The sequence below is a fragment of the Chiloscyllium plagiosum genome, unplaced genomic scaffold (genome assembly GCF_037043375.1).
Source record: "Chiloscyllium plagiosum isolate Xiang-an unplaced genomic scaffold, Cpla_swu_hap1 HiC_scaffold_26, whole genome shotgun sequence".
Classification (NCBI taxonomy): Eukaryota; Metazoa; Chordata; class Chondrichthyes; order Orectolobiformes; family Hemiscylliidae; genus Chiloscyllium; species Chiloscyllium plagiosum.
Genome location: NW_028270164.1, coordinates 18482464 through 18495714, shown reverse-complemented (window position 1 = coordinate 18495714; position 13251 = coordinate 18482464). Strand labels below are relative to the sequence as shown.

Sequence of the window (13251 nt, the reverse complement as noted above, 5' to 3'; positions counted from 1 at the left end):
TTAATTGATTACAGGACCATCACTTATGCAACTACAGGGATAGCTCCAGCAGAGCCAGGGAAAAGACTCCACACCAAGTTAAATCTGATCTTCTTGGACTGGGAGAAAGGGTAAAATGAAATCAAAAACACCAATGGTGGACACAAGATTCCGCTAAATGAGAGAGATAGTATACTTGAGGGGATGAGGTTTGGTGTAGGAACCAAGGGAATGGCCCTGCATGGGTAAGAAGCATGGCCGGAGTGAGGTCAGGTCCAGTGATGAATAAAGTTTGGGTAGGTGTGACAGTCCGAAAACATACACATGGACCATATGAAAGCTGCAGACTTGCAAATGGCATGGGAGCAAAACATGCCCAAATACTTGATAGCCTTTCTACTGGTCTGGAGCCAGTGGGTTCTCCATCTCTGTCAAGCATTGAAGGTAGGTCGGAATCTGAGATGGACATGGTAGATGCTGCTGCCTTGTTGCCATTGTCACCTGGAGAAGAGAATGAATTTCTTCTGAGACACTCCAGGCACAAGAGGTGAGCTCCTGTGCATTACACTCCGTCCGTATCAGAGGCAGAGTTAGAGGAACTTGACCCAGTGCTAAGACACCCCAGGAGGAGTTACAAAAAAATTTTTTTTTAAAATGGGCCTACATCCTTGAACTCAGATGGGGAGAGATATGGTGATTATAATGAGGTCAGTCAGGTAGACCTCATAGAATATGAGTTCCTAATTGGAACTGTTAATTTGGTCCAATCAATGAGTCCTGGCTGACCGAAAAGAACATGAGTGTCAGACATCCTGTGCACACTAAGAGCTGGCTCTGTGGGAGCTGGATTAGTGCCAAGGATTCTCTGTGTAAATAAAAGGGGACTCGGTTTCAGGATACTGCCCTCTGTGGAGTTATTTCACATAATGTTATTGTATGACTGCACCATATGTTTGGTTTGGCTCTTCTATCCACCATTTTAGCAAGAATGTTAATCCCAGTGAAAACAAAAACGCTGTTAAAATCCCAGAGTGAAAGTTTCATTTTAAAAACTCTTAATGTTTGATTGATAATAGCACAGAGTACCTTTTCAGCTTGAAAAGGATCCCCTCCTGTGACACTACAGATAGGCCATAGGTTAGCTGAGCAGTGCTCTATTTTGAATTGAAATGTTTTGAGGCAGTGCAATAGGACCTAAAACTGAAATCAAAAAGTGCTGGAGATCACTGCCGGTCAGGTAGCATCCATGAAGAGAAAGCAAGCTAACATTTCAAATCTAGGTGATCAGGACCTCCAACTCTTCAACCAGTTATGGTGCACTGAACAAGGAGCAATTGGCTCTTTGGAACACAGGAAGCAGAAGCAAAAGTAAAACTATTCAGTCCAATTATCCTGTTTCAACAATTCAACAATTGTTGGGCGGCACGGTGGCACAGTGGTTAGCACTGCTGCCTCACAGCGCCAGAGACCCGGGTTCAATTCCCACCTCAGGCGACTGACTGTGTGGAGTTTGCACGTTCTCCCCGTGTCTGCGTGGGTTTCCTCCCACAGTCCAAAGATGTGCAGGTCAGGTGAATTGGCCATTCTAAATTGGCCGTAGTGTTAGGTAAAAGGGATAAATGTAGGGGAATGGGTGGGTTGCGCTTCGGCGGGTTGGTGTGGACTTGTTGGGCCGAAGGGCCTGTTTTTGCACTGTAAGTAATCTAATCTAATCTAACAAGACCATGGCTGATTGATATGCTATTTTCCCACACTATTCCCCTATCCCTTGATATCTTTAGTATCTAGAAATTTGGGTGGCATGGTGGCTCAGTGGTGAGCATTGCTGCTTCATTGCACCAGGGACCTGAATTCAATTCCAGCCTCGGGTGATGTGGAGTTTGTACATTCTCCCCATATCAGCATGGGTTTCTCTGGGTGTTCTGGTTTCCTCCCACAGTCCAAAGATGTGCAGATTAGGAGGATTGGCCACATTGGAATTGTCCATTGTGTTCACGGATGTGTTAGGCTAAATGGATTAGTCAAGGTAAAAGTAGGCTTACAAGATACAGTGAGGGTCTGGTGGGATGCTCTTTGGAGGGTTGGTGCAACCTCAATGGGCTGAATGGCCTCCTTTCAGACTGTAGGGATTCTATGATTCTAATAAATGTATCACTCTCTGGCTTTAACATGTTGAACAACTGAGCCTCCATAGCTCTCTGGGACAGAGAATTCCAAGATACTACCTCTCTCTTTATGAAGTAATTCTCCCTCATCTCAAGCCTAAATGGTCTATCCCTTATTACGATACTCTGACCCTTGTTTCCAAAATCCCCAGTCAAGGAAAACAGCCTTCCCACATCTATATAGTTGAGCCATGTCAAAAATTTGTGTGTTTTCACAAGATTGCCTCTCATTCTTCTAAACTCCAGAGAATACAGGCCCAGTCTCCCCAAACATTTCTCATAGGTCAATCCTGCCATCCCAGGAATCTGTCTGTTGAACCTACATTGCACTCTTTCTTTAGCAATTTTATCCTTTTTTTGGTAAGGAGACCAAACTACACACGATACTTCGGGTTCTATCTCACCAAAGCGCAAGGCAGTTCCAGGAATTGTGTTCTACGAAAGGTGAAGAAAATCTTACATTGTAGAATACCTGCTGTAGATGTCTTACTACCACCAGCCATCGTGAGACCAGCTTCTCCTATAAAAAGACATGTGTGGTGATTTTTCTGTGTTGTTTAACTTTTGCATTAAAAGTAATGAGCTAATACTAACATTAAAATAATACTGGATCTACCAGAACAGATTAGGCTGCGCATCCATGATTTGTATCTTATACTTGCTTCTCCTTTGGAGAACCATATAGAAGGGTTTATCGGCTGACTAACAACCTCATAGGTTGCACTATGCTCAGTCCATCCATGGTCATCAGGTCCTAGAGTGAGACTTGAACCCACAACCTTCAAGCTCAAAGGCAAAAGTGTTATCTGAACCCTTTCCTAAACTTATTCCCCTGTTGTGTACAGGTTTGTTTTATGAGGCACAGTTAAAACTTTCGTTTCAGTCACTTCTTTTCATTTATTTATTCATTGCATTGGATATTCTTCTAAAAACTTTGGAAATTGTATTTTCTCAGGTAAACGTTCATCTGGATCATGACCCATTTTGGATACATACTTTCTATATGTCTTATCTTGACTACAGTGGTCCATTGCCAGGATCGTCAACCTAAAGCCAAACCTTCCAAACGTCCAAAGCCTCCCAAGCCTCCAAAGCCTCCCAAGCCTCCCAAGCTTCCCAAGCTCCCCAAAACTCCAAAGCCTGGAAAAGCAATTGCCATTGAGCCTACAGAGCCATTTCATGCCACAACACTTCCACCACCTCTCCCCCCAGGTCCAGTGTCTGTGTTCCCAGACTGCCCCAGAGAGTGTAACTGTCCCCCTGACTATCCCAATGCACTCTACTGTGACAGTCGCAATCTGAGAATAGTCCCCATCATTCCACCCAGGATCCATTATCTCTATCTCCAAAATAATTTCATTGATGCTCTTCCAGAGCGGGCTTTCAGGAATGCAACGGAACTCAAATGGATCAATTTGGACAACAACAGGATTTCGAACCAAAAACTTGATAAACAAGTTTTCAACATTCTGAACAAACTTCTTTTCTTGTACATGGATAGAAATAAGTTAAATGGAGTTCCCCCAAATCTTCCATCTAGTCTAGAACAACTTCGACTCTCAAGGAATCAAATCTCCAAAATCCCACCGGGTACCTTTAGCAAGTTAGAGAATCTCACTTTACTTGACCTCCACCACAACAAGCTATCTGACGGTGTGTTCAACAAGAATACATTCAAAGGTCTCAAAAGCTTAATGCAGCTCAACCTGGCTCACAATTCCTTGAAGAAGATGCCTCCAACTCTACCTCAGGATATATTCCAACTCTTCTTGGATAAAAATCAAATCAAGGAAATACCTGACAACTATTTCAAGAATTTACATCATTTGGCTTTCTTAAGGCTGAATTTTAACCAGTTGACAGACCAAGGTATTCCCAATGGTCTTTTTAATCTATCAACTCTCCTAGATCTCCACCTGTCCAACAACAATCTCAATTCGATACCAACCTTTAGCACAAGGCTGGAACACCTGCATCTCAGCCACAACCATATTGATAGTAAGTTTTTTTTTGTATTTTATTTGGCAGATTCCAATTTCAATGTTCTATTTCTATAGAATATGATAAACTATTCAGAATTATAAGTAATTTACTTTGAGATATCTGTTGAACTATTGATGAACTTTTAATTATTTAGATAATCAAAGATACTCCCTCTTAACATTTCATTCAAATTATTGGATCAGCAGAGATGTTTTACCACTAAGTCGCTATTTGATTTACACTTGTAAAGCAATTAATTTAATGCAAGGTAATGGGAATTATCAGTAATTGGCTAGATGGAAGAAAATCAGTAATATTGTGTACTTTAGTTAATAGATGATATTGATTCATTATTAAACAAGCATCATGAATTTTGACATCATTTGTACCTACAGAGTTGATTTGTGACATCAAAAATGACAATATCCTGCTAATAGATCACTCAAATCTTGTACTTACCTTAAAGCTAAAACTCTTCTTCATTGATGGCCTCAAATATTGTTTAAGAAGTCAGAGACCTGCACAAAACAATCTATTTATATCTGAAACACGAATCTGAATTATTTTAACCTATCTATTCAATGAAAAATAATTAATATGTTGTTACAGTGGCCTTCCATGCAGTTTTATACTGGACAACTCCGTTTCTTTGACAATCTAGCCACTGTCCAACATCACACTTTTACTGCCTGGTAATTTGTGCATTTGTAAATATTTTCCAAATCAACCTGCCTCAGAGGTATTCTTACACACCTCTGAAGCAGGTTGATCTTAAACTGGGGCCTCTTGGATCAGAGGTAGGGAACAACTACTGCGCCACAAGTGCCCTGTGAAAGAAAGCATACTCTTGTTTATACAGAGATCAGACAAAACTCAACCTGTTTAGAAATACCTACAAAGCAGGTGTGACTTGAAGCTGCAACTTCTGTTGTAGAGATACGGACATTCCCACTATTCCATAGGTACCTGCCTGTAATGCCAATGGCAACCTTTCCCTATCTACAGCAATCTCAAAGAGATTGGCATGCAGAAGTCAAATTGATATACATATCTTTTGTCCATTCCTTCACCATGCTTTCTGTCATAATTCACCACAGGTGATGATATCATCCAAATAATTGATAATGTCATTCTGCATGTGATGGTGCCATCCCAATACATGATGACACTATTCTCCCAGGTTACAATCGTATTTTGTAAATGTGGCCTTTGGAAACGCCCATCCTTGTAATCATTTTGCACAATGATTGAATGCCAAGTTTAGTTTTCAAATATGAAGGGTCAGAGGAGATTCAGTCAGCATATGAAACTCTAAATTCTCCTTTATTTTTGTATGGTCATTTCACAAAGTTTAAAACAATTTTGGAAACAGCAAAGTACAGTTAGCTGCAACATTTCACTGCAGCACAGGGTAAGGAGCTCGGAGGTACATAACCCACTAGTGCTGAACAGATGTGATGACAGTGTGATTCATTTCCATAAACATTTGCCACTGTCAAAGTGGATATAGGAATTGTGGAAAAGGTTGGTGCAAGAGGTTTTGTTTCCTAAACATCTACCAATTTAAAGTTACTTTTCTCTTCCTCACAGAAATCAATGGAACTGAAATCTGCCCATGTCCCATCGATAATATTGCTTTACATGCCCACGATCTGGAGATGATACCACGCCTCCGATATCTAAGACTGGATGGGAATGCGCTGGCGCCCCCGATACCAGTGGAAATAAGGATGTGTTTCAGACTCCTGCAGGCAATAGTGGTTTGAAAGCTAGATCCCTGCAAGTTCTCTTTCCACTTTTGAAACAGAGCCAATTTTCTCATAGGGCTATTAGTCCAACTCTCTTTCTGTCAGATTATTGCTATGATTGTGTTAAATGGCAAGGCACAAAATACTGCAGAAACAGTTTCTTCCTTTTCAGATTATTATTGTTTCAATTTGGACACAAAAGTAATCTAACAAATGGGGCCACTACATCAGCATTAAACCCTCAATAGTGTGTGCAAATGTTTGCTTCATAGGAGAAGTATCATATGAAGAGGAAAGACAAGACCAGCTGATATGTTCAGTCAGTCGCATATAAATATGGTTTAGACTCCATGCACATCAACCTATCCTGGAAGAAACAAGGGACAAAAAACAGGTTTTAAAAAGTTAGGTGATATTTAGGAAGAAATAAACATTGAAACTGTAGTGAGCCTTGTACCTACAGAACACACTTTGTGATTGCCTCTCTGATTCTCAAATACTCCATTTGCAGTATTAAGACTATGAGCAAATAATGACATTGATATTTGCCCTTGCTGTGGTGCAGATCAGAAGAATGCAGAATCACCTTTTTCTCTAATCTAATGAAAGCTAATATGCCACTCGTTATGTGAAATTACTGTAGTATGGTTTGGTAATATCTGCTGGAAAGCTAAAGATTTATTCCCTTTCTCTCTCTAATTCGTTGCCTATATATCCTTCTCAATTTAAGACATTAGGGGATCAATGGGCTTCCATGTGAATTGAACCAAACAAGACCTGTTCAATGCCAATGTCAGCTATCCCTTTTGTAAATCTATCACCAATTACATATTACTGCAAGGAAATAAAGCAAAGGCAGCAACAAAATGCATCATTAACAATTGCTTCTGGTAATTCTTTTGCTCTCTTATAGACTTTTTTGTCATTGTTAATTGTTTACACAGTGTAGTTTTGTCCTACACACTGTCTTATCATTTCATGCACAGTTAATGGCAATCAGACTACATGCTGTTGAATTTGTGCTGACTTTGAAATGATTAAATAGTCATTTTGTCCCTTTTCAGCAGCTGGCGCCATTGATGTAGAACTAATGGACAAGATAATAGCAGACATAATTATCACTTCCAAAATTCATTAGTATGAAATCCAGAGAGGAAGGTGAAAATTAGTGTTTGTAGTAATTCAAACATGTTAAATTGGATCTATTTTGCATTCTGCTCGATTGCTCCAATTTATTTAAAGTCTGTCTGTCCTCATGTGGCCTTTTCTGTCAGCCTCTTGAGGAAAATTAGTAATGCCATAAGCATTACTGTGAGCAATGTTCCCCAGCACTAACACAATCATCACAAATACAATGTAAGGCCTGAGACTCTGTAGAGTATATCACCTGGCTATTAGTGAGGTTGTTTCACTTCCCTCTTAGTTTGTGCCTTATACATTTTTCATTACTTGTCCTGAATCTGAAAATTTTGCAGTTAAAGTACCAAAATGTATTCTAAAATATATATCAGAAGAGGGAAAGGAAAACAGATCCTTATTTGGATCTATCTTTTCATGTATTCATATCGAAGACTGAATAATCCTGCTTTTATTCTAGACTAAAAGATTTCATCAGAGTGTATAGGGATCCAACATGTGCTTCAGGAAATATTGGGATATGAGCACTGTGTCTAAAACATAGAATTTATGTTTGTTTCAGCTTGCAAACATATTTTCTTGAAACTAGAAAATGTATGCCTTCCATCAATAGCAATATATGCCATCAGTAAATTACGTTTGAGGTCAGTGGCTTAGATTTTGCATTCACAACCAAAATTTCTGAATTCTACTTCCACTAGAGCTCTGCTCTGATTCAATTTGTTAAAAAAAAAATTGTTCTTGGGAGATCAATGTTGGGAGCAAGGTCATTATTTATTGCCTAAGATGGTTACCCTGGAGAAGGTTGTGTTGTGCTATCTTATTGAATCTTAGCTGCCTATTACATAGAGGGACATCCAAAATGCTGTTAGACAAGGAGTTCCAAGATATAACTTCAATGTTGATGAAGGATCAGCAATTTGCATCCATATCAAGGTGGCATCTGATTTGAAATGAAACTTAGAAGCTGCTGTGTTCCTGACAGAGCAGTGTATTGTCCTTCTAGCTGACAATGGTATGCATTTGGAAAGTACTTCCAAAGCAGCCTCAATAAGTTGCTTCAATAGTGCCCTTGAAGAATGTTTGGGGTGGTGCCATGAATATATGATGAAATGTTGATTCAATCAATAAATCTGGAATATAAATCTCTAATGATGTGTTGGAAATATTGTCATTAAAAACAATCTGGTTCACTTATGCTATTTAGAATTAGAATCCCTACAGTTAGAAGCAGAATCTCTACAGTATGGAAACAGGCCATTTTGCCCTACAGATCCACACTGACCCTCTAAAGAGTAACCCATCCAGACCCATTCCTCTACACTTATTACTCTAGATTTCCCCTAACGATTGAAGGAAACCCACCATCCTTATCTGGTCTGGCTTACATGTGACTCCAGGGGCATAGGAAGTGGTTAACACTTAACTGATTTCTGAAATGGCCTGGCAAACCACTCAGTTCAAGGGCATATAGGGACAGGCAGTAAATGATGGCTTCACCAGTGACTCCCACATTCAATGAAAGAATCAAGAAAAAGATGCCAAGGGTGGAAATGAGCTTGAAGTGGATGATGGGGTACCAATCTTTGTTCTGGATGGTGTTGGACTTCTTGGGTGTTGGTACTATTTCTGCACCCATTAAGACAGGTGAGGAAAATTCTATTCTATCTATCCTGATTCTGCCTTGTGTAGAAGCTGTAGGGAATTAAGAGATGGACCAATTGTTGCAAACTACGCAGCTTTTGACATGTTCTAGTATCCATGGCATTATGAGCATGTCAAGTCTGATTTGTGATCAATCATGACCCTAAGAAAGTTGATGGTGAGCAGTTCGGTGATGCTACATCTAAGGAATTCACATGGAAATCCATTCATCCCGGGTTAATATATTACAAAGGTCTTTAAAGCTGCAATATTTTATAGCAGATAAGGTTTTATTTTAATGATAGCACACATTTCTATCTTGCCTTTAAATCAATTAATAAATATATAGAATAGTAATCCTAAAAAGCAAAAATGTTTTCAAAGCAAGTGAGTGCTGGGGCAAAATATCATTAAATTCCTATCAGGTCTTCTGTTCACATATATCCATTTTCAAAGCTTTGCTTTATACAATGATAGATTACTGCTATTATCATCATCTTTTAAAAGCTTGTTTGTTTTAAAATGTATCTGTCAGATAATAATTAGATAATAGCTTTTAAAAAAAGTCATTCCTAGCATGCATATTTTATTAAGCAAAATTTTTAACATTATTTATAGCCAACATATTTTACTATAACAAATTGCAGCTTTAAGCACCTCCCTCATAGAATTTGATATGCAAATTGTTTTCATTTGCTTTGTTTTATTCGTTTACTTGCACAGATCTGTAATTTACTGCAGTGCAGTTTAATGCATTTCTTGCACAAAAGCAAATATTGTCAGCATTGCTTACTTCACATTTCGCACAAAATAAATAAATTGATTTACAGTTCTTCAGCAAAAAGGACATTGGGAGATTTTTTTACGCAGTAAATGATCTTTAAACTTTTTTTGTGGTTGGTTTTGACAAAAGATCAAAGAGAGACAAATTATTGGAGTTATTTAAACATACGGGATAGAATCATTGGAAAAGGGCATCTCAGAAATGAACTCTCTGTGATAAAGAGACTTTACTGCAACAGTTAGATTTTAACCCTAAGGCCGAGATGAAATCCTAAAGCCAGTACAAAGTATATTGTTAAAATATATAACCATTATATTTTAATTGACAGTTACAAATAGTTATACACAAATTAATAACAAGATCTTAGACATGGGATCAAGTGACCTTAAGCGAACATATCATACAAAATCTATCAGAATCCAAATCATAAATCATAAAGAATCCAACATGAATATTTAATGAGGAATTCTTCCTGGTTTGTAAAGCATTTAATGTGTCTGCAGGAAAGATTCTACCTATTACCAGTTGCTTTTCATAAAGCGACTGGATTACTATTATACAAAATTCTTCGTCACAAACATCACATTTCAGGGGAAAATTAAGACTTGCTAGGTTTACAAAAACTGCAAGTCTATCCATTTTGCCTTCCAAGAGCTGGTAGAGGACACAAAATTAGTTCCATGCAAAAGATCTCACCACACTACTTAGAAAAAAGAGCACTGAAGTTCTCCCAAAATTTCTCAATCAATACCACCAAAATAAACTTAACTGATTATTTCTCTGTTGTTTGTAGATCTCGCCACATTTAACATAATATGGGAAAAGAGAGTCAGAGAATGGCAGGAAGGAGATTAAACCTAAGAGTACACCAAAAGTCAAGACTGAAGATTACAAAGACTATAAGAAGACAGTCTAATATTTCTATATCTGAAGGTGCATAGCGTTTATAACTAAGCAAACAAATTGATAGTACATGGCAAAATAAATGAATATGGCCTGGCAGCCATTACAAAGACATGATGACAAGGGTTGCATCTTGAATATTGAACATTCTGTTCAAGAAGAAATTCAAGAAGTATAGGAGACTAGGTAAAGGTGGAGGGGTAGCATTGCTAATCAAGGATGACATTTATACAATGACTGGAGATTACCTTGGTTCAGGAGATCAGGATGTAGAATCAATTTGATAATGAGGAACAACTGGGGAAAGAAGTCACTGGTGGGAGTGGTTTACAGACCCCTTAAGAGTAACCACAAAGCAGGAAGAAATATACAAGAAACAAAATTGGGTATATAAAATAAAGGTCCAACAATAATCATAGATGAATTACTTTACATGTAAACTAAAAAAATCAGTTTGACAAAAGTAGTCTAGCTGAGAGTTCATAGATTGCTTTTAAGTTATTTTTCAAGAGCAGCACATTCTGGAATCAACCAGAGAGCAGGTTATACTGGACTTAGTATTGCATAAAGTGACTGAATTAATTAATGACCTCAGAGTAAATGCACTTTCTAGTACCGGTGACTATAAAATGAGCGATTCTTTCACTCTGAAAGGTAGAAGATGGCAGTAAAACTGGTATTTTAAACTTAAGTAAGACCATCTATATTGGCATGAAATCTGAGATAACTAGAGTGTATTGTGATACTAGAGTAAAAGGTAGATCAATTAAGAAGCAGTGGTGGACATTATGGTTACTTTTCATAATATTCAAAGAATAAGGATATTCCCACTGTAAGAAAACTTTTGCATGAAGTGCCCATCATTCTTAGATAATTAAAGAAATTAAGACATGAATCAAACTTTAAAGTAAAAGTATATTACTGCACAAAGATGACTGGGAGGTTTGATAATTGTACATTATCTGAAGATTGTCAAAGAATGACTAAAAGATTAATCAAGTGAAGAAAAATAAAAACAGATAGCAAGAGTTGCTACAGGTATTTGAAAATGCAAAAAGTAATTAGCATCAGTCCACTAGAGAGTGACAATGAGGAGTTAATAGCATTTAGACTTTACTAAGTCTAGTTCACTATAGATGTTGCATAAAAATTGACAGTAATACCTGTAAATCCAAAGACAGAAGAGAAAGAACTTGATGAAATTACAATCAGAGAAATGGTGCTGAGCAAACTGCTGCATCTTTGTGCTCTCAAATTGATAGGTCCAGATGGAACTTCATCCTAGAGTCTTAAAAGTGGTGTCTAATGGGGTAATGGATGAGTTGGTGTTAATTTTCCAAAATTCGCCAAATTTTGGAAAGGTCAATTTGAACTGGAAGGTAGCAAAGATAAGTTTCTATTCAAGAAGGAAGTGAAGCTGAAAGAGGGAATTGTAGACCAGTTAGTTGAATAGAAAATGCAAGAGTATTACTCAAATGGGAAATGGTTGAAGAATTCCTAATGCATTCTAATGCATACATAACTAAACCTTTTCAAGAAAATATAGCAAGTAATTAAGAAAGCTAAATGAATGTTAGCCTTTATTGGGAGGGGTATTGAATATAAGAGAAAAAAGGTGATATGCTTCAGTTATACTGGTGAAACCACATCATTAGGGTGCACTGATTAAAAATTAGGGATCTCCTTTTTTATGATAGAGTTTATTTTATTTCCCACAGGGTTGTGCAACTTAGGAACCCTATGCCTCAGAGGGCTGTGGGTGTGAGACAAATTCATATTTTAGGGCAGATAGATTCTTGTTAGGCAGTGAAATCAAAGGTTATCAGGGGTATGTGGAAATGTGGAATTCAAACACAAGCAGATCAACCATGATCCTATGGAGGGCCCAAATGGCCTAATTCTACTCCTATGTTTGTCTTTCGTAGACGGGCTGGAGGGTGGAACAACAGCAAGCCAGGCAGCATCAGGAGGTGGAGAATTCTCCACTTCCCGATGCTGCCTGGCTTGCTGTGTTCTTCCAGCCTTCTGTTCGTCTACTTGGAATCCAACATCTGCAGTTTTTGTTGTCCCTAATCAATGTTTGTCTTTGGCCAGATAACAGTGAACACGTGTTGCAGGTATTATTTGGCTGTGATATCCCTCAGAATAACCTGAGTGTATAATATAGGGTATATTTAGTTCAACATATGTTTTTCCTTCCTTTAAAAGTAAGACTCCATTTGGTAGTCCAAACAGTAATTACGGGACCTATCAATTGTAACATGAGACACAGTACACAAATATAACCATAAATTTTCTGAAATCTTTAATCCAGAAGGAACTATAAATGGCAATGCTTTTTATTAAAGCTTCTGAAATTATTAACAGGTAATATATATATTTATGTTAAGAATTAAATTCCAGATGTGGAAGATCAATAAAAAGGCTAGGGTAACTGTTGATTCACTAACTGTAAGTTTGTTATCTTAAACATCAATAAATAAATATTATTTCAATACTTGAAACATTTTTTGATAGTCATTTGAAATGCATCTCAATGTCTTGAGATTAAAAGCTTCAAATATAACTGTTACTCGTTCATCAAAGAAGTGTTGGTGTGATCATTCAGAGCATTAATTAAAATCATTTATTTTCCATTGCATCTGAATTAAGATGTTTTGGTTGGCCTGCTGGGAAATGTAGATGAAGAAAATTAGCCTTAAAATTCTACGGTTGACCATGGACTGAATTGGGTCAGATTTATCCTCCTCAGAAAAATGGCATTTTTAACCAAGAGTGGAATCCTGAAAGACATGGGAATGTTTTGTCTACTCCCCACTCAGTGGGAACAATTCATTTTCAGACTGTTACAATTTCTATTGGAAGTGAAAATTAAAGAATGTGAGGTCTTTCACAATCAGGAATGTGT

The 13251-nt window shown here is 37.8% G+C and overlaps 1 protein-coding gene across 2 annotated transcripts in view; it reads left to right on the top strand.

Moving 5' to 3' along the window:
* The window catches only part of prelp (proline/arginine-rich end leucine-rich repeat protein), a 32441-nt gene extending 19594 nt beyond the window's left edge, over positions 1-12847 (top strand). Inside the window, exons 2-4 of one of the 2 annotated variants that reach the window (XM_043716567.2) lie at positions 3100-4142; positions 5718-5906; positions 10234-12847. In XM_043716567.2, coding sequence (XP_043572502.1) covers positions 3119-4142; positions 5718-5893 — 1200 coding nt within the window. In that variant the 5' untranslated portion in view covers positions 3100-3118 and the 3' untranslated portion in view covers positions 5894-5906; positions 10234-12847. Of the gene's footprint in view, positions 1-3099; positions 4143-5717; positions 9501-10233 lie in introns of those variants that run through there. The other variant, XM_043716566.2, reaches the window with a different exon arrangement.
* Positions 12848-13251: the final 404 nt, after the last annotated feature.